This window comes from Labeo rohita, chromosome 11, assembly GCF_022985175.1.
Source record: "Labeo rohita strain BAU-BD-2019 chromosome 11, IGBB_LRoh.1.0, whole genome shotgun sequence".
NCBI lineage: Eukaryota > Metazoa > Chordata > Actinopteri > Cypriniformes > Cyprinidae > Labeo > Labeo rohita.
Genome location: NC_066879.1, coordinates 23615336 through 23643056, shown reverse-complemented (window position 1 = coordinate 23643056; position 27721 = coordinate 23615336). Strand labels below are relative to the sequence as shown.

General features: G+C 35.6%; 1 protein-coding gene across 2 annotated transcripts in view; it reads right to left on the bottom strand.

Moving 5' to 3' along the window:
- The window catches only part of eif4g3a (eukaryotic translation initiation factor 4 gamma, 3a), a 70178-nt gene that overhangs the window by 25886 nt on the left and 16571 nt on the right, over positions 1-27721 (bottom strand). Inside the window, exons 6-14 of one of the 2 annotated variants that reach the window (XM_051122566.1) lie at positions 13710-13886; positions 11035-11146; positions 10694-10800; positions 8842-9033; positions 5383-5479; positions 4590-5303; positions 4420-4505; positions 2495-2729; positions 18-142 (exon numbers count right to left, since the gene is read on the bottom strand). In XM_051122566.1, coding sequence (XP_050978523.1) covers positions 18-142; positions 2495-2729; positions 4420-4505; positions 4590-5303; positions 5383-5479; positions 8842-9033; positions 10694-10800; positions 11035-11146; positions 13710-13886 — 1845 coding nt within the window. The remainder of the gene's footprint in view (positions 1-17; positions 143-2494; positions 2730-4419; positions 4506-4589; positions 5304-5382; positions 5480-8841; positions 9034-10693; positions 10801-11034; positions 11147-13709; positions 13887-27721) is intronic. The other variant, XM_051122567.1, reaches the window with a different exon arrangement.

Genomic DNA, 27721 nt, shown 5'->3' with positions numbered 1-27721 from the left:
ACAACAACAAAAACCACCTTGTCTAGCACCACATCACTGATTTGAGGCAGTCCCTCTGGCTTCTGCACACAGGCCGGCATAAACTGAAAACCCAACAGGAAGTCCCGGTCATACTGTCTCTTTCCATTAGATTGCACAAGACCTGAAGTGGAAAAAGATATAATATAAATATTATTACGCAATTTAATAAAATTAATTGATAGGAAGAATCAACTAAAATAGTATAAAAATTGCAAAGTGTCTTCTCTACAAAATCAAAATGTGACAAGCAACAGAAATTCATGGCTATGCTGTAAACCAAAGGCTACTAGGTATTTAACAAACAGGATTACTTTTTTATAGGGATGCACCAACAGGATTTTTTTTGGCCAAAACGATACTGATTTTAATAAACAACTATTGGTTTTAAAACCAATCACTGCTCTACAGTGAAAACTACTGCGTGCGACTATGAAAAAATATTTAGGAGCACCATGTGCGACTGACCCGATCATCATATTTGTGTTTGCGCTGAGAGGAGCTTCAAAGGTTTCTACGTGTTTTTGCAACATTGAGTAATGTATCACAGACATATCTCACGAATTCTTTCATAAACAAAGTGTAGACAGTGTAAATAAGAGATTCATTGTGCACTGTAGACAGCTTTGTTAATTACAATGGAACATTGTGAACTAAGATGAATGACAGCATTTAATGATTTTTAAGGGAGTTTGTAAATGAGATATTGATTTCATACAACAGTTAAATAAACTAGAAGTTAATGTTAAGTCACTTACATTGTCTGACTATGACACTATTGCCTGATTTTGCTCTATTTCGTCATCAAAAATAGTCAAACAAAAGTCACAACTGAGCAGCTACGCACCTCGTTCAAACACAGCGTTGTTTCGTTTATGAATGAACGTACGTTTTTAAACTAATCTAGTGAGTCAATGATTCAATTTCCCATTCATAAAGACAGTCACTTGCTTTATTCCTGAATGAATCAGCTGTTTGAATGAATCAAATGAATGAATGATTCAGTAATTAAATCAGTGACTCACCGCCACCTACTGGCAGATTTAGTTTCATTTTTAAAGTATATTTTCAGTTATTTAAAACATTTAATATTTTCGTATTCAAAATGTTATATTTGACACATCAATCTCAACATGAATTTATGAATTTGACTGCACTCATTCCACCTCTGAGCCTCATTAAACATGAAAATACACCTACAAGCCACTTTTGTGTTCTTCTATGCCACCTCAAGAACAAATTAATTTGGTTAATACTGATTTCATTTGATTGGCAATTTATTCTTATTCTATTTGTTCTTATTCTGTTGTTTTAATTAGAAGATTTAAAAAGCTTTTAAAAACTGACATAAAAGAGGACATACTTTTAATAAAGTTAGAAAAATGCCATTACAAAGGTAAAAACTAAATTCCCCTGTAAATCATTTTAAGGAGTCATATCAGCTCGTAATGGGAAGGCTAATTTCTGATCAGATTTTTTGATTATTGACTAGAAGGTGCTCCTGAAATATTGACTGTACTCCTAAATTTTTTAAGTTAGCAGGAAAAGTGCTCCTAAAAAGAAAAGTAAGCATGGAGCCCTGCCGATATTGGTCAATTAAATAAAGAAGGGCTTAAAAACAGAAAAAAAATTTGATCAGGTCATTCAAAATTGGATTTAAACGTTTCTGTTCCTGCGTTCCTCTGTGTTATTACTGTTCTGAAACCAGTTTGAGTACTAAAAATATTGGTTAATAACGTTTTTTTTTTTGGCCTATAATAATAATAATAATAATAATAATAATAATAAAATACAGCATTTTCTTTATTAAAAAAGATCGGGTAGCCTATCTTGCAATTAGTCATAGCCATTAAAGCATCATCAAACTAGATTTTGACCAAATGTATTAAACGAAAGAAAAAAATTATTTTCTCAAGATGTTTAAAAATGTTTGCAGCATGGATTAAAAAAAAAGGAAGCATTTTGAGAGGAAAAACCAGCATAAATTAGCAGGCTGTACATCACATTTTATTATTACATTCAGAAGTAATGTAGGCTAAAATACCGGTAAACAAAGCAAAATATTTACAAACATTACAAACACAATTAGGCTACGTATTTTAGTTCCCTTCTCTCCACAACAAATCCTCTAAAGTTGTATTTAGGCTAAATATAAACGTCAAGCCAAAATGAATTAATTTAAAAGCGAAACTGTAGCCTACCCCTCTCATTCTGCATGAATCCAAATGTTTCCATATTGTATCCGGATGCTAAAATATTATTTATGTAAACTATAGGCTTTGTTCTTCACTCGCATTATCGACATAAAACATCATTAAATATCAGCAGTGAGCACAGACTGCACTACGGACTATTTAAATTGAGCAGTGTAACTTTTTTTTTTTTAAATTGTATTTTATTTCAGTAATGAACAGGCTACGATGTCAAGTTAGCAAAAATATGAAACTTTGTTTACTTCCTGTGGGAACTGTCTTACCTTCCTGCATGAGTGGAGTGGGTGAACACATGGACCCCCTGCTGTCTCCGAGTGTGACGCCACTGTCAGTGCTCTCTGTCTCCACCCCGTTCCTGAAAGGCTCTGTTTCGGTCTCACCGTTCTCCTCGGAGAGCTTCTCCTGGTGCTCAGGCACTGTAAATGGGCTGCTGTAGGTCCCTAGGGTTGGCTGTGAGACCATGTCATCTCCAGCAGAGCTGTCCTTCGAGGTCTCCTCCTGATGTGAAGTGAAGAAAGGCAGTATTACACAAGGGCCCGGCGGTGTTATGTGAGATGAATGACTGCATAATGGTTTGTGCAATGATAACAAAGTCATTAGCCTGTGTTATATTATGTGGAGGGATTTTGCAATTCTTTTTTACAAAATTCCTTTTCCACCAAAAAGGGTACCATTATTATACCTAACAGACATTTTTGTTTTTGTTTTTCTTTAGTATGTTCATTTAGTTTTTATATCAGTTTTAGTTTTATTATATAAGGGCTAATGAAGTTAATTTGTACAAAACTGGTGGCATTTTTATGTTAAATGCAGCAGCACTGTAAAGGTTTAATTAGTTTTGGATTTTTGGAGGCCTTCTTATGACTCTAAAATAAAATAAAATAAAATAAAATAATTTGTTTTGAATTTCCATTTCAACCAACAATTTTGAAATTCCAAAATAAATAAATAAAAATAAACAAAATACTTAAAATTTCCACAGATACTGAATTATTATTTATTATTATTTATTTTTATTTTAGTAATGAATAGTACTTTATAAATAAAATAAAATAAAATAAAATAAAATAAATCATTAGTTTGAATGTTTGTAGTCCAAAACCATTTGAAAATAGTTAAAAAAAAAAAAAAAAAAAAAAAAAAAAAAAACAAACAAAATATTTGAATTTTTCACACGTACTGAATGGTATTTTTATTTTAGCAATGAATAATATTTAAAAATAAAATAAAATTAAATAAAATTTAATTTAATTTAATTTAATTTAAAAAATCGTTTTGAATTTTGAGTCTAAAACATTTGAAAATAGTCTTGAAAAACCAAACCAAACCAAAAAACAAACAAAATATTTAACATTTTCCTAGACACTGAATGTTATTTTTATTTTAGTAATGAATAGTACTTTAAAATTAAATAAAATAAATCGCTTTAAATGTCTGGAGTCCAAAACCATTTGAAAATAGTTTTGAAAAACTAAAACAAAACAAAAAACAGATACTGAATGTTATTTTTATTTTGGTAATGGATAATACTTTAAAAATAAAATAAAATAAAACAAAAAACAAAACAAAACAAAACAAAACAAAACGCTTTAAATGTTTGGAGTCCAAAACCATTTGAAAATAGTTCATTTGAAAAAAAAACAAACCAAAAAACAAACAAAAAATTTTAAAATTGTTACAGATACTGAATTATTATTTATTATTAGTTATTTTTATTTTAGTAATGAATAGTACATAAAAAAAAAATAAAATAAAATAATTTGTTTTGAAATTCTGGAGTCTAAAACCATTTGAAAATAGTTTTGAAAAACTAAAACAAAACAAAAAACACAGACACTGAATGTTATTTTTATTTTAGTAATGAATAATACTTTAAAAATAAAATAAAATAAAATAAAAAAAAATAGTTTTGATTTTTTTGGAGTCGAAAACCATTTGAAAATAGTTTCGAAAATTCAAAACAAAACAAACAAAATATTTAAAATTTGAATAATGAATGTTATTTTTATTTTAGCAATGAATAGTACTTTAAAATAAAATAATACAAAATTGTAAAAAAAAATTAAAAATTAATATATAAATAAATAATAAAAAAATATACTGATTGTCATTTTTATTTTAGCAATGAATAGTACTTTTTTGTTAAGGATAACAACAATGATGTCAGTGACACCTCCATGCATCTCACCTCATTCTCCTTCGGCAGTGTTTCCACCATCAGAACGTCTTCATTTGGTTTCTTCCAAGACTTTGGTACAGCAGAAACAGCTTGGGCTATTATAAAAGGAACATACAATTGGTAACAGCTAATTTGAATTTTGCCTGATTTGTAACATAAACCATGTAAAAAACAAATACCTGAGGGTATGAACTTTTTAGAGTTGTTCTGAGTTTGTGATTCTGAAACATCCTGAGCCTTCGATTGGACATTGTCCGGGGACTTGTTTTGCTCTGGCACCTCAAGGACAACTGACTGCACTAGCGGTGCCAAACCAGGTGGTGGTCCAAGGACACTAGCTGTGCAGGAGGTGCTTGAAGAGGCCTGTACGGTTGGGATCAAGGGCACATGTACAGCTAGAGAAGGGAGGTGCTCTGCCTGGAGCTCCTCCAAGGCCACTGGAACTTCCGGACCGGACTCCTCCGTGGATAACGTACCCTGGGTTGGCAGCTGAACCTCGCGTGACAATGATATCTTTAGGGCTTCCTGCACCTCAGGTTCTTCATAGCTCGATAAGGGAGTCTGAAGCTCGGCAAGGCCATTTACCACTTTGAGGGACGGCGACGGCGAAGCAGACAGTCTGAGAGAAGTTTCAGTAATAGAGTCCCCGCCAGAATTAACCAGATGCGTCTGAGCCTTGGTAGTTGAAGGAGAAATAAATTCCGGTTCTCCTGCAGCTGTTGGTTTAATGCATCCACTTGAAGGATGAGAGGGAACATCAGAGGCCATCTCTGGAGAAGAAGAGGCTAATAATGGAAGACTTTGGCCTTCTCTTTTCTCTAAAGCGGACTCTGAAGGCCTAGGCCCAGGAGACACAGGCTTTATGGGACCAGATTCCATTTTTGGCCTGTCATCTATAAGGTCAAAAGCAAAGAGAAAGTTAAAACATGAATAAAAGAAAATTAAAGAAGAGCGTTGGGTGTGGAATTATACCTAAATTAGGTTTGCCATCCACGGGCGCAGGGCTCTCCGAGAGTCTCTGAGGTGGGTTGACACACGTTGTTTGTTCTGGGGTCTGACAGTTGCTTGGCTGTTTCAGGGGAGAAAGAGAGAAAGAAAAATGCAGACACATAAGTCAGTCGTAGTACAGCCAGAACTCTGACAATCGGCATAAAGCCTAGCCCACAGTCTAGCTTATTCTGGCCCAGAATCACCCGCTTAGACATGCAAAGTGCCCAACAGCAGCTTATTTTATGTAAGCGTGGGTAGATAAGATACTGAGAATTTATTACCATAACAGTACAAAATGTTGTGGTAATAGTACATTTTTGGTTATGTACTATAGTAAAGCTATGTTCAGATATCATGGTGTTTTGAACATGTACTATAGAAATGTAATGTTTATGGAATTTAATGCATTTGGACAGGTACCATGATAATACCACGTTTTTGTAATGGTAATATCTCACATATTTTAGACATGTACCATTGTAGTACCATGTTTCTGAACATGATAAGCATGTGTTTGAAAAGGTACCATGGTGATACCATGTCTTTTGACAAGGTGATCTCATGTTTGGACAAGTACCATGTTTTTGGACATGATAAGCATGTTTTTTTTAAATGGTAATACCCTGTCTTTTGGAAAAGGAATCTCATGTTTTACTTTACAAGTATTATTGTAATACCATGTTTTTTGGATATGGCAATCTCATTATTTTGGACAGGTACCATGATAATACCATGTTTTTTTTTTTAAAGGTAATACCCTGTCTTTTGGAAAAGGAATCTCATGTTTTACTTAGACAAGCACCATTTTAATACCATGTTTTTTGGATATGGTAATCTCACGTTTTACTTTAACAGGTACCATGGTAATACCATGTTTATTGGACATGATAAGCATGTGTTTTTGAACAGGTACCATGATAATACCATGTCTTTTGGAAAGTTAATCTCAAGTTTTACTTGGACAGGTACTATGGTAATACCATGTTTTTTGGACATGATAATCTTGTGTTTTTTAAACAGGTAACATAGTAATTCCATGTTTTGGTTTTTTTGACATGGTAATCTCATGTATTTTGGACAGGTACCATGGTAATACCGTGTTTTTAGACACAATAATCATGTTTTTTTTTTTTTTTAAGGTACCATGGTAAAACCATGTCTTTTGGTAAAATCTCATGTTTTCTCATCTCATGTCTCATCTCATGTTTCGGTAAATCTCATGTTTTACCTGGACAGGTATCATAGCAATGCCATGTTTTCTAAACATGGTAAACTCATGTATTTTGAACCGGTACCATGGTAATACCATGTTTTTTGGGCACGGTAATCTTGTGCATTTTGGACAGGTATCATGGTAATACCATGTTTTTTGGACACGGTAATCTTGTGTATTTTAGACAGATATCATGGTAATACCATGTTTTGGACATGATAAATGTGTTTTTAAAAAGGTACCATGGTAATACCATGTCTTTTGGAAAGGTAATCTCATGTTTTACTTTGACAGGTACCATGGTAATACCATGTTTCTTGGACATGATAAGCACGTGTTTTTGAACAAGTACCATGGTAATACTATATTTTTGGACATGATAAGCATGTTTTGTTTTTTGTTTTTTTGGAAAAGGTACCATGGTAATACCATGTCTTTAGGAAAGTTAACCTCAAGTTTGACTTTGAGGTACCATGGTAATACCATTTTTTGGACATGGTAATCTCATGTATTTTGGACAGGTACCATGGTAATTCCATGGGGGGGTGTTTTTGGGCACAATAATCATGTTTGGTAATTGGTAATACCATGTTTTTAGACATGATAAGCATGTGTTTTTTGAGCAGGTACCATGGCAATACCATGTTTTTTTTGGACATGGTAATCTCACGTTTTACTTGGCCAGGTACCATGGTAATACCATGTTTTTAGACATGATAAGCATGTGTTTTTTTGAGCAGGTACCATGGCAATACCATGTTTTTTTTGGACATGGTAATCTCACGTTTTACTTGGCCAGGTACCATGGTAATACCATGTTTTTAGACATGATAAGCATGTGTTTTTTGAGCAGGTACCATGGCAATACCATGTTTTTTTTGGACATGGTAATCTCACGTTTTACTTGGCCAGGTACCATGGTAATACCATGTTTTTAGACATGATAAGCATGTGTTTTTATACAGGTACTATGGAAATACCTTTTTGTTTTTTGAACATGGTAATCTCATGCATTTTGGACAGGTACCATGGTAGTACCATATTTTTGGACATGATAAGCATGTTATTTTTTTAAACAAACCATGGTAATACCATGACATTTGGCAAGGTAATCTCATGATTTAATTACTCAGGTATCATGATAATACTATGTTTTTCAAGCATGAACATTTCATGTTTTTTTTTTTTTTTTTTGCCATGTAACATGGTTTTTGGACATTATAATCTAACACATTTTGGACAGGTACTGTGGTAGTACCATGCTTTTGGACATTTTAAGCATGTGTTTTTGGAACAGGTACCATGGTAATACCATGTCTTTTGGCACGGTAATCTTATGTTTAACTTAGATAAGTACCACAATAATACCATGTTTTTTGGACATTATGTCTTTTTAGACAGGTGCCATTTTAATACCATACTTTTGTTTAGACATAAACCTTTGTACTACCATTACTTTTTTTTTTTTTTACCCTGGCGTACCATGTAAATATCATGGTACATATCCTTCAGTGGAATGGTATACAATAAAGATCTCAGCATCGGATATCATCTGTGCCCACTCAGAACTTGTTTGTAAGAGTCATAGTGCAGGTTATGGTCGAGAAGGAGCGAAATGCGGCAGCCATTGTCGTTCACACTTCTGCCGAAACATTTAGCTGCTTGTTGACACACTTTATCGATTCATTTTAGTATTTTTTGATTGTCCATAGACCAAAATATATATAAACACCTAATGGTGCAGCCAACAGTCTAATGCTCTCAGTGCGTTTATAGGGATTAGATTGGGGGCAGGCTGTGTGAGCTGGAACTAATCCATGCACACCCTGTGTGCCAGAGAGAAAGAGAAAGAGAGAGAGAGAGAGAGAGAGAGAGAGAGAGAGAGTAGTAGGTGGCTATACATGTCTGGAAAATAGCATTAGACAGGTAAGCTTAAAACAGCTGAGCCAAGAACCCAATGGACATGAGTAGTGAGAGCTTAAAGCGGTGCTAATTATTAAAGACGTGTTAAACACTCACATGACGCATGAACCCGTGTTAAATGCGTTAAGAACTGCACTCCACTGAAGTGAATAATTACTTCAGGTATAAATAACTGAGAAAGAACCAATTCTGGCACCTGATAACTCACTTTCATATGAAATTACATGTAATTTTAGCTCAGACTACACCTGCCACTGTTTGAAGTGATGCATGTTTCTGGAGGCAAATGACTGTGTATTTCTTGCCTGTGGAGGGGTGGGTGTAGAGGACAGGTGTCCTGTGGGTGGGGTTGGTGTTGAGGAGGGCCGTCCTGCAGGTGGGGTTAAGGTGGAGGCTGGGTGCCCGGCAGGAGGAGTAGGATTACGGCTTCCAAACATGATTTCCTCTGTGATGTCCTTTCCTCCCTGGTTGGGGTCTCGGATTCGGATCTGGGAGGACAATGGCACAAAACAAAAAATAACTCACTAAAGCACCTGGGTCATTTGCGATAGCCTATAGGGCTGTCAGAAGTACCAGAACTTCAGCACCAAGTCAAAATATTCCTCTTTACATTACTATATTTCACTACTGTTCAAAAGTTTGGGGTCAGTAAGATTTATTTTTTAAAATAAGTTGATACTTTTATTAGGTAAGGACGCATGTGGCATTTATAATGTCACAAAAGATTTCTATACCAAATAAATGTTTCTATTTTTTCTATTTATCAGAGTCCTGAAAAAATGTATCACAGCATTACTGTTTTCAACTGTTATGATAAGTATAATGATATTTCTTACAGACCAAATCAGTGTGTTATATTAATTTCTGAAGGATCATGTGACACTGAAAACTAGAGTAATGGCTGCTGAAAATTCTGCTTTTCTATTACAAGAAAAAAATAAATATTAAAATGGAAAACAGTTATTTTAAATTGTAATAATACTTCACAATATTACTGTTTTTACCGTATTTATGATAAAATAAATGCAGCTTTGCTTTTTTTAAAATTACAGACTTTTTTCAAAAACTTTAAAACATTTTACCAAATACTTCTATTTAGCAAGGATGGTTTAAAATGATCAAAAGAGATGATAAAGACATTTAGAATGTTACAAAATATTTCTATTTTTAGATAAATGCTGTTCTTCTGAATTTTCTATTTATCAAAGAAACCTGAAAAATTCTGAAAAAAAAAAAAAACACTCTACTTTTCAACATAATAATAATAATAATAATAATAATAATAATAATAACAATAACAATAATAAATGTTTTTGAGCAGCAATTCAGAATATTAGAATGATTTCTGAAGGATCATGTGACTGGAGTAATGATGCTAAAAATTCAGCATTGAAATCACAGTTATAAATTACATTTTAAAATAGATTCAATTAGAAAATTTGTTTTAAATAGTAAAAATATTTTTACTATTTTTCTGTACTTTGGATCAAATAAACGCAGGCTTGGTGAGCAGAGGGGACATCTTTCAAAAAAAAACATTAAAAATCTTACTGTCTAAAAACTTTTGACTGGTAGTGTACAACTTCACTTACAGGAGTATTTTGAATAGCACATTTATTTTTTGTTGGTCTTGAGAACTGAAATATTTAACTAACATTTGTATCCTGAGACTTTAATTCAAATTCAATCTTTTAAAAAATACTTCCCATAATTTATTTTAAAATGCATGTGGCAGTTTGCTGGGTAATTTCTAACTGGCTTAATTCTCACTTTGGCGTGGGATAAAACACCTCGGCTTTGCCAACCTCCCAGCGTGCAACAAAACCACCACATCAGACAGTCCGATCCAAATATGTCAGGAGTTGCAAGGCACACAAATTGACTTCATTCCCGGACAAATTCTATCCTTATTCTTCATCTTAAATTCCAGAAATTTAATAGACTGGCATGACATAATTACACAAAAAGCTAAGGCCAATACCAGGGTAAAACTAATACTTAATGAATATCCCTTTTAACAGCATTTTCGCATTTAATCTGGGTCTGCCAGGCAGGGCCGTTGGGATTAAATCCAAACCTTATCAGTATAAAATGAATTGAAAACTAAGTGGATCCCTTGGCGTTTCTAAAACGAGGCGGAGCGTTTCAGGTACTCACTGGTTTCTTTTCACGCTTGGCCGGTGGAGGTGGCAGTGGTGCAGGCACTATGATGGGTGGAGAGGGAGGGTACACTGTCTGGCCGGCATAATATGGCGGCCCGGCAGCTGTTGTTGGAAAAGAGATGGAAGGAAGGGAAAAAAAGTGAGTCATGTCTCCGTGTGAGCTGCTTTCACATGAGATCTAAACAGCCAAGAGTGAATCGCTTTCTGGAAACGGGGTCATTTCTCAGTTAGTTAATCAGACACACACTGAAACTACCTGGAGCTAATACAAACCAGCTGGGTGTGATGCAAGCACGCTTTTACTGAAGTCCGCACTGCAAAGAGATCTGTACTTGCCATAGGGAGCTGGGTATTCCCCAGGGCCGGGTCCTGGATAGAAGGTTCCAGACCCTGGCGGCTGGACGGCATATTGCTGCGGGGGTCCCACGTAAGGTGCACTATGACGATACTGAGAAAAGAGTAGAATTTCATTTAAATATGTATACATATATTAAGGATGCACAATAGTATCGGAGTGATAATGGAATCAGCCGATAATGGCTTTTAATGAAAATATCAGCACCGCCCGATATGAAAAATTATGCCCATACATCTTGCCCATGAGAGGAATAACTCACATGTGCGCAGCGTTTGCTAGCGATTAGATCATGTCAGCAGTGTGGCTCATTCTTGAAACAAAGTTTCAAAAAACCTGAATGATGATGTTTTGGATCGCTGCATTTAATCTGAGAATGCACCTACAGAAGGACATGTTTGGTGTGTGATTGAGTAAACAGTAATAGCATGTGCAGTGGCAATAGGGGCAGCCTCCCCCAGGTCCTAATGCCCGTTCGGTAAAGCGTTTTAATTCCGTAGAGGGCGCTATGGGGCTTACTTCTAATAAAATGAAAGTAAAATACACAAAGACTGTGTTTCTGATTAAATAAAGTAGTAACTGACGTCATAAAATCACAAGTACGTTTTGATTTAAATATCAGAAGCTAATAGCTTACATGAATTAAAAAAAATTATAGTTAAATAATTAGATATTAAATTAAATAATTCAAAATTAAATAATTCTATATACTAATTTATTCATTAATGTATAATATGTTACTTTTTTTTTTAATTATGAGCTCTAAAAGATTTCAGAATTTTTACAATTCTTTTGCTTTAGACAAAGGGTCAGCAACCTACGGTATGCGTGCCAACAGCGGCACGCAGAGGGATAATCGCTGACACGCGAGTAATAGGGAAAACTGCATACTGACGTACATTTTAAAGGAAAAACTTCTCATTGTCACACAGCCTGCGACCGCTACACATACTAGGCGCTTCAGATCAAAGCCTCGTCAATATCAAAATGACTGAAATGGCTAATAAAATCAAAGTAGGAGGGGTTTACTGTTCACAGAAGCAAAACGCAAAGCGCCAGATTAACGTTGGAAGAGAGCGAGGTAAGATGAAGCTGCAAATCATTTAATATTAGTCACTGTTTTACGATAAAAACGTTAAATGACCGACAGCTATATCCAGTGATGCAAACTACTCAGCTTTTTCTTCTCAAATATGGCCATTTTGAGAGAAAGAGAAAGCAAGAGAGAGAGAGATGTGTGAATTGTTTGCGTCTGTTTCTCTGTACGAACAATGAAGACGAGTTTACTTAAAAACAGTGCCTCTACCCCCTTGCTGCTGAGAAATATAATGTAGCGACTCAGTGTCGCGTTGCAGCGCTGACAAAAGGTTTATGAGCTTCTAAAAATTACTTTTTGCACATCGTGATCTCTGTGTTCAAGTGGTGTGTGTGTGTGTTAATTAAAGCAGTGCATTAATATAGAAAGGTGATTAAACTAAACTGTTTTAATGCATTGGCCTTGTCACATACACACACATACAGCAGTGTTTAGTCGCATTGTATATCTGGACAAACTTTTGAAATGTTTAAAAAACAATTTATAAAAAAATCTTCAGAAACTATTTGGATGAAAATCAAATATTGTTTTGCGCTGTATAAATACAGAACGCACTGGGGAGGGTGTTGGCACAGCGGTTAAACAGAAAAATTAAAAATGGCACGTCATGCCGAAAAGGTTGCCGACCCCTGCTTTAGACCATCTACAAATGTTAAATCTTAAAATAACATGTTAACATGTTACCACTGCATTTATTGCAATTAAATTAATTTGAAATATAAAAATATGAAAATATAAAAAGTATATATAAAAATATATTTAAAAAAATACTAAAAAAACCCAAAATATTTAATAACCTTTGTTAAACATTCCATCTAATAGCCTTAAATGCATTTTAAAAATGTTTTGTTTTTTGCACCCCAAATTTATTTAAATAAATGAAAGAAAAATGCTTAAATACTTATTTAAAGAATATGTTTGTATATAAACATTTAATATAAAATATTTAATTAATATTCCATGAAATAAGCATATTTATTACGTTAATACACAAACACATTTCTCAAAAATGTTGCATATAAATATTTTAACATAATAATAATTTTAGATATTTAATATAAATAAAAAATTATAAGCATTTCTGCTATACAATGAGAGATTGATCAAAATTATATATATATATATATATATATATATATATATATATATTATATATATAATTTTGATCAATCTCTCAATTGAAAAATTCCATGATATTTTGGGGATTTCCATCACTGTGGAAACCCTGAAAATATTTGGTGTATCCACCTTTTTCCTGAGTTACTGATGGGCGGCACCATGAAGGATTCTAACTTCCGTTTGGGTTCTTTCGTGTTCCCGTCTCCATAGAAATCCATGTTACAATGGACTGAATTGAAACTTTTTCAATATAACCATATATAAAAGTGTGCACAAGTTTAATGTTATATTATCTTCAAATTAACATATCGAAAATATGTTAATTTGACTAGACACCAGAGACCGGAAATGTAAAGCACCGCTCCAGTCGGGCGCGACTTCCGTGTTCAGAAAAAGGTAGATACAATCCATATTTGGCCATTTCACGTTTTGACTCTTTACCTGGGGAATGTAGTATTGGTGTGCCTGGGTAGGAAAGGGCATAGGCGTCATGGTCATCATGATGGGCTGGTTTGGGGAATAAACCGTAGCCGTGGGGGTCTGTGAGCCGGGCCGAATGGAGGGGTTGTTGGTAGGAAGGGTAGGCCGTGCTGGCTGCATCTGAGTCCTGTGGAGGAACTGAGGAGGAAGTCAAAAAAATGAGAGTCAAGCAGAAACCGAGAGAGAAGAGAAACAAGTCAGTGTTGACATAAGACAGTTCACCTCAGGACATCCCCCTGCGGCTGTCAGGCAGTGTATTCAAATCATGAAGCATTTGAATTTGTAGCTAATTGACAATCTGATATTCAGACACTGGAAGAACAGTGATCATACATGCTTGATGAATTATATCAATTCTGCTTATCAAACAGACACAATGAAAAAAACATAAAATGCAAAAGCAGCTTGTGAGAAATGAGCAGTATTCTCATTCTCCGCTGTAACGGGGTGGTGGCATGGCTCTGGCACAACGGTTTATTCATCAGGAGAATACTGCATGCCTGCTGGAGGAGTCGTCCCCTCCCCCATCACTTCCTCCCCCGCTTTCCCTCTATTTCTCTCTCTCTCGCTCACTCCGCACAGCAAATATTACCTCAGCAAACCCAGTCAGTGGGCGCCAGCAGCCGGGCAGCACTGGAGCGAGAGATGACCTCTCTCTCTCTGCCTGATTCTACACACACTAGATTATGCACACACCATATGACATTTTTCTCATGTGGTGAATTCTTCAAATAGGGGACATTTAAATCCCTCAAAATGACTGTAAGGAAAAAAACAACCATTATAGCTGTGAAAGCACAGATTATCATATATTTAGACATTTATTTTATTGTGTCTTTTTAATAATAAGTGTCTTTTTTATGGTGTGTGTGTGTGGTTTTTATTTTGGGCTTACCCAAACTCTAGATGGCATAGGCTGATGGGTTGTTACTGCAAACTGATGATATTCACAGCGTTAAACTTCTTGGCAGGGCTCTATTCGTACTTTTCTTTTTAGGAGCACTTATTGAGTGAGGCTCAGAGGTGGCATGAGTGCAATCAAATTCATAAATTCATGTTAAGATTAATGTTTTAAATATAACATTTTGAATATAGAAATATTAAATGATTTAAATAACTAAAAAGATACTGTAAAAATTAAACTAAAACTGCCAGTAGGTGGCGGCAAGTCACTGGTTTAATTACTGAATCATTCATTCATTTGATTCGTTCGAACTGTCTTTATGAATGGGAAATTGAATCACTGACTCACTAGATTAGTTTAAAAACACGTTCATCAATAAACAAAACACCGCTGTGATTGAATGGAGATGCGCGGCTCAGTTGTGACTTGTTTTAAACTATTTTTGACGACGAAATAGAGAAAAATCAGGCAATATTGTTATAGTCAGACAATGTAAGTCACTTAATATTTCATTTACAAACTCCCTTAAAAATCATTAAAAGCAGTCACTCATCTTAGCTCATCACGATCTCACAAAGTTCCATTATAATCAAAGACTGCACAGTGAATCTCTTATTTACACTCTCTCTACACTTTGTTTATGAAAGGATTTGTGAGATATGTCTGTGATACATTAGTCAATGTTGCAAAAACACGTAGAAACCTTTGAAGCTCCTCTCAGCGCAAACACAAATATTGATCGGGTCAGTCGCACTGGTGCTCCTTAATATTTTTTCACAGTCGCACGCAGTAGTTTTTAGTCGCAAATGTCACTGTAGAGCCCTGTTTGGCACAAGCTTATTGGTTCATTTTGCATACACAGCCAATGAACTTGCTGTTTTACATTTAAATGGCTGGTTGGCATTCACTACAGCATTTCGCAACCCTCCACCTCCCCAGCTCCACCTATATAGATCTGCTATGGGTTATTATATATGCTATTTGTGCAGTAGCAGTATGTCTTCACATATCACGTTCACATATCGCGTCATATTTTGCGTGCTTAAGTTATTACAAATGTAGTCACACACAAATAGAGACCGACGTGCATGCGGTATGACACGCTAATTTTTTTCCAGGCGTGTCTGAATCACCGCGAAATTAAAACATTTAAACTTTTCAGAACACAGCAAGCGCACCACAGGTCATGTGACAAGAATCAACTAATCATCTACACCCTTTCCTTTATAACACTGAAAGCTCAGTTTGTGGCACAGCTGATCATAGCTGTACAGGGATAGCCATTTTTAAATTTAGTAATCAATTTTTTTTAGCGCTGGAAATCCATTTATCCTTTGCTGAAACTTCCACGTGCTTAGCAATGGCAGACGCCACAAAAAAAGTGAAATCTCCTGAGCGCTTTGTAAAGGAGAAAGCGGTGCACCTACCCAGATAGCACACGTACATCTGCAAAATGTCTGTTAAAGATCGCTTAATCTGGAAAGCATCTGCTGTATACAAACATCTGTAAGATGTCAGTTTTACATGCATTCTAAATCATAAACATCTTAAAGATCTAAAAATCTAATAGACGTCTATTTGACATCTGATAGGAAACGTCCTATAGACGAATTGCAGATGAGCAAAAATACGTCTTCCAGATGTAAATGCAGACGTCAAATAAACATCTCCAAGGTGTGTGTGCGCTATCAGGGTAGTTTTTTTCCATGCATTTTTAGCCACGACATGTGAACAAAGCTTTTCTTACTCTTTCACTGTATATGATTAAATAATTTTAAAGGTCCGCTGAAGTTCTTTGAAACACGCAGCGTTATTCCATGTATTAACGCATTTTCAACTGAAACAGTAAGACAGGGCGGGACATATCAAGCAGCCCCGCCCCCTTTTTTTAATAGCCAGTAGCATTTTGTTTATTTCACTGGTTGGAACAGAGGCGCTAAGCTTGGTAAAGCTGCATTTGACAGCATATGACTGCCACATTCTCATTCATAGTATTATAAAACATAGCATTCTGTGTGGAATTCAAATGGGTTCAGTACGTTTTATGGTGTACGCCGACACACGCATATTATCCTCTGCCTGCTATTGTCTCTGGACTGGAGCAGACTGTGTGTGTACTGCGGCGGTTCGGCTGACGCAGCGCGAAACTAAACTTCATTCGCTCCAACGAAAAGCATAGTTTTCTGATTTCAGATTTATCTGAATCATTCCCTATCCCCTATATAGTGTACTGAATGCCATTCACTGTACGGAAAATACTAATTCTGTGAACAAGTGACCGATTACAGCCGCAGCTTCAGCATCTATTTATAGTTTAGGGGGCGGGATGCTTCAGATTCTAGATTTGAAGTTCAGGGTGATGTCATCAAAATCGTTGATCCATATTGGTGGAAGTTAGAGCCTGTAAATTTTGAATGCTTATATCTTGCAAATGTGAATTTGTCACTAGCTTAAGACTAACATATTCATTCTAAAACTTACATTTTGATTTCACTGAGACTTTAAAGGAGAAGTCCACTTCCAGAACAACAGTTTACAAATAATCTACTCAACCCCTTGTCATCAAAGATGTTCTTGTCTTTCTGCCTTCTCTCGTAAAGAAATTATGGTTTTTGAGGAAAACATTTCAGCATTTTTCTTCATATAATGGACTTCAGTTGTGCCCCCGATTGTGAACTTCCAAAATGTAGTTTAAATGCAGCTTCAAAGGGCTCTAAATGATCCCAGCCGAGGAAGAAGGGTCTTATCGAGCGAAACGATCGGTCATGTTTTTTAGAAAATTTGTATACTTTTCAAGCACAAAAGCTCACGTAGCACAGGCTCTCGGATGCGTGTCCATAGGTCGTTCTTGAACGATTCGTTCATTCTGAATGAATCTTTAATGTGACTTGTGAAGAACGAGTCGTCTTGTGGAGTGATTCGTTCAGTCGCGCATGTGCAACATCATATTAGGTTCTGTACTGGAATTAGTTCACCTGTTTCGAGTCTTCGGGTTTTTCGAGTCGCTCGTTCATCTTATGGGGCCGTCACGTGATGCTGATTTTGCTAAAACGAACTAAATGACTTGAAAAAAGATTTGTTCATTTTGCTGAACGAGACACAAAGGTCCGAGTCAGTAAAATGATCCAAACTTCCCATCACTATTACGAATCACGTCTAAGTTCATCGTCTGTGTACTCGTAGAGTATGGCGAAAAACTTCATCTTATTTTCTCCTACAACTTCAGAATCATCCGACACATTGTACCTTTTTGTTTGTAAAAAGAGTTTGACTTACTTGCACTTTCTTAGTCTTTGCGCGTTCACTTTGTAAACACCAGGTCTGTGGTTCTGCCTAAATTCGGCGTGACCTTTCGACATGATTCAATAGTACATAGCGTCGTGAATGTGCATGTCAGAGCCTGTGCTACATGAACTTTTGTGCTTAAAAAGCACACACATTTTTATTTCCCCAAAAAATGGCAGATCGTTTCGCTAGATAAGACCCTTCTTCCTCGGCTGGGATCGTTTAGAGCCCTTTGAAGCTACATTTAAACTGCATTTTGAAAGTTCAAAATCGGGGCACCAATGAAGTCCATTATATGGAGAAAAATCCTGAAATGCTTTCCTCAAAAAGTTTCCTCAATTTCTTCACGACTGAAGACAGAAAGACATGAACATCTTGGATGACAAGGGGATTAGTAAATTATTTGTGAATTGTTGTTCTGGAAGTGAACTTCTCCTTTAAGTGAAATCTGCAGATTTATTTGAAAGCCCTAGTGGAGAAATAGTCCTAGAGTCTACTGCTAATTTTTGGTGTGCCACTCACCACAGGTCTGTGTGTCACAACAGACAGATGACTCCTTTAGAAGTAGAAAACAGATTTAACAAAACACTGGATTCCATTAACTAGATGTGATTTCACACTATTTTCACATAACTGTCATAAACAATATCAAAAATCCATCACACTAAAATGCTGATTAAGGCCATGCTCAGTTCAGTTCTCCAACATCCAGCCTAATCACACAGCTCAGGTACACCCAAAAACATCTAACAGAATGGCTCAGAATAATCCAACCCTATCATTAAACAAGCCTCTGAGAGATTTCCCAAAGCCACGAATGTGTGTAGAGACAAGAACAATAAATGCTGCGGACGCCCCTTGATGGGTGGCTGAACAGTGATTTAACACCACCGAACTGATCCGCTAGTGCCTGAAAGCAAAGCAGCGATTATGTGTAACTGTCTGATCTCAGCGTGTGGATCCAGCAATAAACATGCTGCTGAGTCTTTGTGCTCTTTGGAGGGCATTTATCATTTATGTGACTATCAAAAAGCTCAGCAAGAACTGGCTAAGTTGATTTTGTTAAATACGCAGGAAAAAAGACTGCACTGACCAAATTGGGTTTCACTGTATACCCTATAATAATGTGGTTAAGGAACTGGACTGGCATGCTTTGGTGTGAATGGATACACTATGTGTGAGATCTAATAGGGCGGCATGTTGAGGGGAACAGCTCTCTAATTAAATCTATGGCAAAAGAGGACAGTGCGCTCTGTTTGCATAAGGACAAAAAGAAACAACAGATTCAGCAAGAAATGAGCAGAGAAGCCAAGTAGAGACAGTTAATGGCTGAACAAATGTTCAGAAAAATATGTGGGAAAGTCATATTACAATCGTCACACAAGTTCACTTTTTTGACTCCAAAATAAAATAAAAACAAAGAAATACAACCAAACAAACAGTTGAGGTCAAAAGTTTACATACACCTTGCAGAATCTGCAAATTGTTGATTATTTTACCAAAATGTTTTTATTTTATTTATGACCTGAATAACACATTGAATTTATAAAAATGATCCTGTTCAAAAGTTTTCATACGCTTGATTCTTATTACTGTGTTGTTACCTGAATGATCCACAGCTGTGTTTTTTGGTTTGTTTGTTTAGTGATAGCTCTTCATGAGTCCCTTGTTTGTCCTGAACAGTTAAGCTGCCTGCTGTTCTTTAGAAAAATTCTTCAGGTCCCAAAAATTCTTTGGGTTTTCAGCATTTTTGTGTATTTGAACCCTTTCCAAAAATGACTGGATGATTTTGAGAGCCATCTTTTCCCACTGAGGACAACTGAGGGACTCATATGCAACTATTACAGAAGGTTCAGACACTCACTGATGCTTCAGAAGGGAACACGATGCATTTAGAGCCAGGGACGTAAACTTTTGAACAGAATGTGTACATTTTTCTTATTTTACCTAAATATCTTTTTTTCTTCCATTTACTACTGCCCTTCAGAAGCTACAGAAGATACTTACATGTCTCCCAGAAGACAAAATAAGTTACATTTACCATGAACTGCAAATTCAAAAAGTTTTCACCCCCCAGTGAAATACAGTTTTTCCTTCTGAAGCATCAGTGAGCGTTTGAACCTTCTGTAATAGTTGCATATGACTCCCTCAGTTGTCCTCAGTGTAAAACGATGGATCTCAAAATCATACAGTCATTGTTGGAAAGGATTCAAATACACAAAAAATATTTCTGGGAGCTATGGGATTTTTTTGAAGAACAGTGGTCAGTTTAACTGTTCAGGACAAACAAGGGACTCATGAACAACTATCACTGAAAAAAAAAAAACAGCTGTGGATCATTCAGGTAACAACACAGTGTTACTTTGGTAATTTTTATAAATTCAGCTATTTATTTTCTCTTGTGGACTACATGTAAACAACTATCATGTGAAATATCTTATTCAGGTCAGTACTAAATAAAAAATAACATACATTTTGCATGATTCCACTTATTTTGGCAAAATAACTAACATTTTGCAGATTCTAAAACTTTTGACCTCAACTGTATATTTAATTTTTTTATGTACAATAAAATATAGATTTTTATTCGCTTCTTAAATGATCACTGTGGCAGTAAAATGATAAAATGTAAAAAATAAATAAATAAATCTAACAGTCACAGAGTGAAAACCTGACAAACTAAACTATTTTTCTTTTTGAAACATAATATTCTATAAAAAAAAATCATTTTAAAAATGGCCATAAATATCAGTTTATAGACCTTCAGCCACTTTTGGGTCAAAGGTGAAAACAGAGACTTTAAAAAGGAAACCAGAAAGAAAAGAAACAGAAGACCACCACTGAAGAACAAACATTGCTTGTATGTGTGTAATGGGTGATTTCCTCTCACTGTGACTCATACAGGCCAACAGGGAATCGAGCGCAGCCTGGGGTGAAGACCACTCTGTGCTAAACTACTGTCACAATGGCGTACAAGTGTGCGTGTGTGTGCGTTCGTGTGTATGGTGTGTGTGTGTGGAAATGCCAGGGAGGGACGGAAGCGGAGACTTGGTGTCTGTGTGTTTGTAAGGGACAGATAAGAATGAGTACATGTATCTGAATGGCAGAAAGAGAGAGAAAAAAGGCATGAGTGACTGAAAGAAAAAGGGCATGAGAGATTGTAGATCTATGAAAGGGACAGAAATGAATGTGAGAGTGCATGGGAGAGAAACAGATGCTCCTAAGTGATTCTGTAACTATGGGCATTTTGGTCTTCACTGTCAGTTTTCATCAATTTAATGCATCTTAATGGAATAAAAGTATTTATTTATTAAGAAATAGTCACTAACTTCTAAAAAAAAACTATATGTTTGTTTAACCACAAATGCCAGAATCTTTCATCATGCACCACAGAGACTCTGACCTACATGTTCTTCATTTCTCTTCTTCTAACCAACATTCAACACCAGCCAACTATCCCAGCCTCTGCTCTGTGTGTGTGTGAGACACTCCCTTTCCACTCTCTCCTATTTCTGTTTGTTTTCTAATGGCCTGTAGGCATCGGTTTTAGCTGGTCTGCAGTGGAAGCGAGCTGGGACGTGCCGCAGCCACAGGGGAGAAATGAAACCTTAACTCAGCTCTTTTAACATCAGCACAGATGTCAAAGCTTCTTTCACTGCTGCACATTACACAGTCAAGCATTGTCCTATAAGGTGAACCCTTCACAGACCTCTGTACATTGTTATGCTTTTTGCTTGTTTTTCCCTCTAAATATAAAAACTTATTAAGGTGCGGGCAAAAAAATGTCCATTGTATATCGTCATTAATGTAGAGATATATGAAGCATATCACAAATAGAAGTTATTTTTTTGGATTCTGAACTTGTTGCAAAATCTGCATGAGAATATTTCTGATTTTGGGTTGGAGATATGACCAAAATATATCATGATATGAGTAATTTTATTTTACGGTAATGACATATATCACGATTAGGGCTGTCAGTTTAACGTGTTAACTTAATTAATTAGTTATGAAAAAATAACGTGATTAAAATATTTTAACGCAGTTTACGCGCTGGCCCCGCCCCCAGACCTTTACATCATCTTATATTTCATACAGTTGACTGTTGACAAATATGATGCAGGGCAGCAGCTCTATAAATGCAGTTATGCCCTAAAATTCAAGATACTGGTGCAAAAAATGCCTCCGTATGTGTTTTGTCTCATATTTATATATAATCACATATCACACGATATTACATGGGCAGCAAGAGCAATACACAAGTGCTGATTTTGTCTTGATCTATCACAAGCTTAAATGTGATTTTCTACAACAGTTCAGTAAATACGAAGTTGATATTGTGTTATATTTTAAACATTATATCATGTTTTTGCTCAGTTTTGCAGAGAACATATTACCTTTGAAGCCACAGCAGAATTGTTGTGTGTCGCTGACCAACACAACGGTGTTTAGTTTCTGAATGAATCTGCGTTTTAAACGAATCATGTGAATCAATGATTCAAAGGCCCATTCATAAAGAGAGCCATTAACTTAATTCCTGAATGAATCAGCCGTTTGAACGAATCGAATCGAGTGAATGGCTCTGCCATCGTCTGGCAGATTTAGTTTCTTATTTAGAGCATCATTTAAAAATAATAATAATCATAATAAAATAGTAATAATAATAAAATAGTAGTTCACCACAAAAAAAATAATTCTGTTATCATTTACTCACCCTCATGTCGCTTCAAACCTTTCTTTTGTGGAACATAAAAAAAAATATTTTGAAGACTGAGAAAAAAATACTGAGATGTTTCTCAGATTATCTTCTTTTATGTTCCATAGTTTACGTTAGGCCGTTGCAGACTAAATGTATAATACATTTTATGTTGAATCAAATAAAATATTTCTTTTTAAAGCTACAAGTAATGCCTACTTGATACTTTCTCATTTAACACAAAAATAGCTTTTAATAATCTTTTGTGGTTATTTTCACAAATTTATTTTGCGATTAATTAGATTAATCGACACGTCATGTAATTAATTCGATTTTAAAAAATGTAATCGAATGACAGCCCTAATCACGATATAGTTATTTTTGTGTTAAATAAGGTCTTTATGATATAAAAATTTTTTATATCACAAAAATTTCATAATTCTTGTCACCAGTGTCAATATCGCAAAAAACTAATACTAATAAATAAATAAATAAATCAAGCTCGCTGAAGAAAACTAAACAGTCAGTGATTAAATAAGAATAAGAAACTAATTACAAGCAATAGGACAAAAAAACTACAGTACAGTACACAAAATGATACATTTGCATAAAGTAATAAAATGTATAAAAACACTGAAAATTCTTCACTGTGTACATTAGATCGACTTCTTATTAAAGTTACAAAAGTGATTTAGTCGAGCAGTGAGAGATTTTCTCTCTTTTTGTTGCGTGATTTAGGCCCTGTTTACGCTAGTGCGTTTTCGATTTAAAACAGAATTTAAAATAAAAACGTTCCTCGTCTACACTGGCGTTTTCATCGCGTTTCAGAAACGATGTCCTTCTACACTACACAACTGAAAGCGCATGTCACATGACCGTTCATGCAGGTACAACCATAGATATGTATAGGTAGATGTCGTATTATTTAGATGGCGGACGCATTTACATGCTTGAAGTGGTCGAATGGGGAATCTACCTATACATATCTATGGGTACAACAATAATGATGTTATTGTTTACACGGTCATCAAGGATACGCAGAGCGAATGTGGGCAGCCATGCCATTGCTTTCAAAACTGTGTTTACACTGAAACACAACCCCGGAGTTTTCAAACTAAAACAGGGTCTGCAGCGTTTTCGTAAGTCTCAGTTTTCAAGGGTCGAAAACGCCAGAGTAGTGTAAACAATAAGTGTAACCGTATCAAAAGTCATGCGTTTTAAAATCGAAAACGCACTAGTGTAAACATAGCCTAACATGAATGACAGACAGCAGGAATATTAGACTGCTGTCACTTTAAGAGCTGCCCTGATCTAATATACTCTATTTTCTTTCTAAGCTGTTTTCTTTCACTTAAGACCTAAATTACAGTGTTTACGCAGTTACTTGCAAAGATGGGCATTCTGACACCATACAAGTGTGTATATTTAACCATTCAAGGCTTATAAAGCAACAAAAATAATTCTGTTCAGTACTACCGCACCCTTATGAGCAACATCTTAACATCTTTCAGACAGCAAGTGCATATTGCGAAATTAGTTCTCTTTCACTGCTGATTGCATCTTAGCGGCTTAAAATCACATTTTTCAACCGCAATGCTTAAAAACACATGCAAAATGTATGTTTTTGTGTCCATGTAGCACTGCAACGTCACATGAAAGTGTAACCGTGACAGAGACGATAGTCGAAAATCTCTACCAGTTGACAAATTTCTACCAGTTAATCACGTCTACCGATATATCGCCCAACCCTATTCCTGACTGTGTACATTCCTATTGAAATGAGTTAATTTCGTCTGTGAAACAATAGTAAATCTAACAGCACATTAATGCAAAAGGCTGCATTTTGCTCTGCGAAATCCAGTTATTTTTAACAGGAATCCCGGTGATCAGAAGTTCCCTATGTCTACATGGACTCTTCACATTCACCTGCATGATTTGAAGGTATCTTGAAGGTATAGCTACACTCTTGGCAATGACCAATTGAGCTCTCGCAGAAATCTCGCCAAAGGTTTGCTAACGTGACCCGCCTTCATTACGGAAAGTAGGGGTGCTGAGGGTGCTGCAGCACCCCCTAGTTTGGAGCTAAAGAAAAAATGGGGGTGCTGGGGGTGCGGTGTTAAAATAAATAAATTAAAATTTTGTAACAAAAATGAAATAAAACATTTAAAATTAAATTAAAAAGATGAAATCAATGTTTTAAATATAAAGTTTTGAATAAAGAAATACTTAATGATTTAAATAACTACAATTATTTTTTTTAAAAATGAAACTAAAACTGTCAGTAGATGGCAGTCTTTGTCAAATGATTCGTTCAAACAGTTGATTCATTCAATGACTCGCAACATTCATTAAAAAACGCAGGAGATGCGAAGCGGCTCAGCTGTGGCTTAGTTTCGAATATTTCCTTTGAGGAAATGCAGCAAAATCAGACAACAGTGTTCAACGCGGTTCATTTCAGTTTTTGCACTTCAAAAAATCATATTAAATTCATTATTACTTTTAATTCTTTAGAATTATTTGTGTAATTTACTAAAAAAAAAAAAAAAAAAAAAAATCAGATATAAAATTGTTTGTACAGTCAGTTTATTCTCTCTCTCTCTCTCGCCAGCATCGCCAGGACCCTGCAGTTGTGCACTTTGTGTTTTGGAGATGTTGTGCTTTGGCTATAGGCATATGCATTAATTCTATTTTGGTTTAGTAGTATTACGTTTTTTTTTGTTTGTTTTTATTTTAGGCAAATTAACACTTCTAACTTGTAATTGTCGTTTCAACTTATCTTATAAACTTTTAAGTGTGTAAATTTTCTTTTATATGATACAAATTAAAAAAAAACAAAAACAAAAAAAACATTTGTCATGACTTTGATAATTTTATTTTATTTTTTTGTTTAAGACGTCTGTACCCAAATTAAATATTAACGAGTATGTCTAAAATGAATTAAAAACATTTAAAACAAATGCTCAATTTGTGGTTCAGCGTTATATTTGAATGAAAACACAGCAACAATACAGACCAACTCAGTTATTTTAAACAAAGAAATTAAACGTTTATGAACAATTGTTCTCTTGCGCTTTTGGATCCGCCAAAAGCTGAACAGACGCGCGGCGCCTCCCTCTTATATGTAGCGTAACATGTCCAGCTTAACTAAATAGATTTTATTTATAAAAAGGCCTTGTAAAACCGACTATAGGACCAAGCCTGTGTATTGCACACTTATAACTTAGCTCCTGGCAATACTCGACAATACTTTTTTTTTCTTTCTCAGCCCCCCCCTGCTCAAAATACGTTCCCGTGGCTATGCCCGCCTTAAGGCTTTTCTTATAGTTTGTGTTAAAAATGACATTCTGCCCAACTGACATCCCATTTCTCTAAAGAACTTCAGTAGTATATGGATGTACCTTCCGCTATAAAAAAGTTACCTCAGTACATTTTAATGTACTATTATAATCTCATCCATCCAACAGCAGTTTCTAGTGCTGTATAAAACATAATGCGACATTCTACAGCAGTGCTACATTTTAAGTTAAGCACGTTGCACATGAGCTAACACATCTGTTAAACACTTAAAATTCAAGGAAGAACGTAATTTAGAGACGGCATTAAAAACATGCTGTTTCTCAGTTTCGTACTGCAAATCTTTAATCTGCCGCTCAGACATGTCAGTTCGAGCGTGATTTGTTTCCTGTGAATATAATTCTGGTGCAAATAAGTCTAAGCCTTGTGAAAAACTGAGCCATTGAAAAAAAGAGAGACATGTGGCAGGCTGGATCAGAAAGTCACAGAACTTTCCTTAGAGGTCAATCGCTTGTGGACACACTTGCATGGGCTTGTGGCTACACGCAAAGCGCATAAACAAATCATTAGCAACAAATGACAAACAAGATTTTCCTTGTAATGAAACACCAAAGCAGAGCTGATGGAATATCTGGAACACACACACACACATGCGTGTAAGGACAAGTGTAAAGCTGCCCAAAGCAACCTACATTCTAATGATCCTAATGACCTCTGAATGCATTTGGTAAGCCCAAGTCTTCTAAACACTTACAACAATGATTCTGCTCAGGAAAGTGACAGATTGAAGGATTTCATCTAATAAAAGGTGCACTAACAGCCTTGACAAGCATTAGCAATCAGCGTCAGTCTTCTGCATCGCACATCTGCTCATCAGATCGCATGAATACAAAACATCATCATTTAGATGGTCCTTCAGAAAAGACAAGAAATGGATGAGTCAGAGGAGACGAGTCTAATGTCTGGTTCTCAAGGACGGGGAGCTCGTTACGCAGTCGAGCTAATATGTGAATATGCGAATATGAATACATCTTTAGTCATAATGGTTCATAAAGCTAAAGAGTGTAATTTATGCACTGCAAGCATCACCAAACTCACCTCATTGGTTTGAGCTATTACTTGAGTGAGCATTTGTAGAAAACTGATGGCATATGATCCTTAGTGCTGTATTGTTACCTGAATGATCCACAGCTGTGTTTTTGTTTGTTTAGTGATTGTTTATGAGTCCCTTGTTTGTACTGAACAGTTGAACTGCTCGCTGTTCTAGAGGAAAATCCTTCAGGTTACACAAATTCTTTGGTTTTTCAGCATTTTTATGTATTTGAACCCTTTCCAATAATGATTGTATGATTTTGAGATCCGTCTTTTCACACAGAGGACAACTGAGGGACTCATATGCAACTATTCAGAAGGAAACACAATGCATTAAGAGGCAGGGGGTAAAAAACTTTTTGCATTTGATAAGATCACGGTAAATTTAACTTATTTTGTATTCTGGGAAACATATGTCTGTAGCTTCTTAAGGGCAGTACTTAATAAAAAAATATGATATTTAGGCAAAATAAGAAAAATGTACACATCTTCATTCTGTTCAAAAGTTTTCACCCCCGGCTGTTAATGCATTGTTTTTCTTTCTGAAGCATCAGTGAGTGTTTCAACCTTCTGTAATAGTTGCACTGACTCCCTCAGTTGTCCTCAGTGTGAAAAGATGGCTTTCAAAATCATGCAGTCATTGTTGGAAAGGGTTAAAATACACAAAAACGTTGGACCTGAAGGATTTTTCTGAAGAACAAC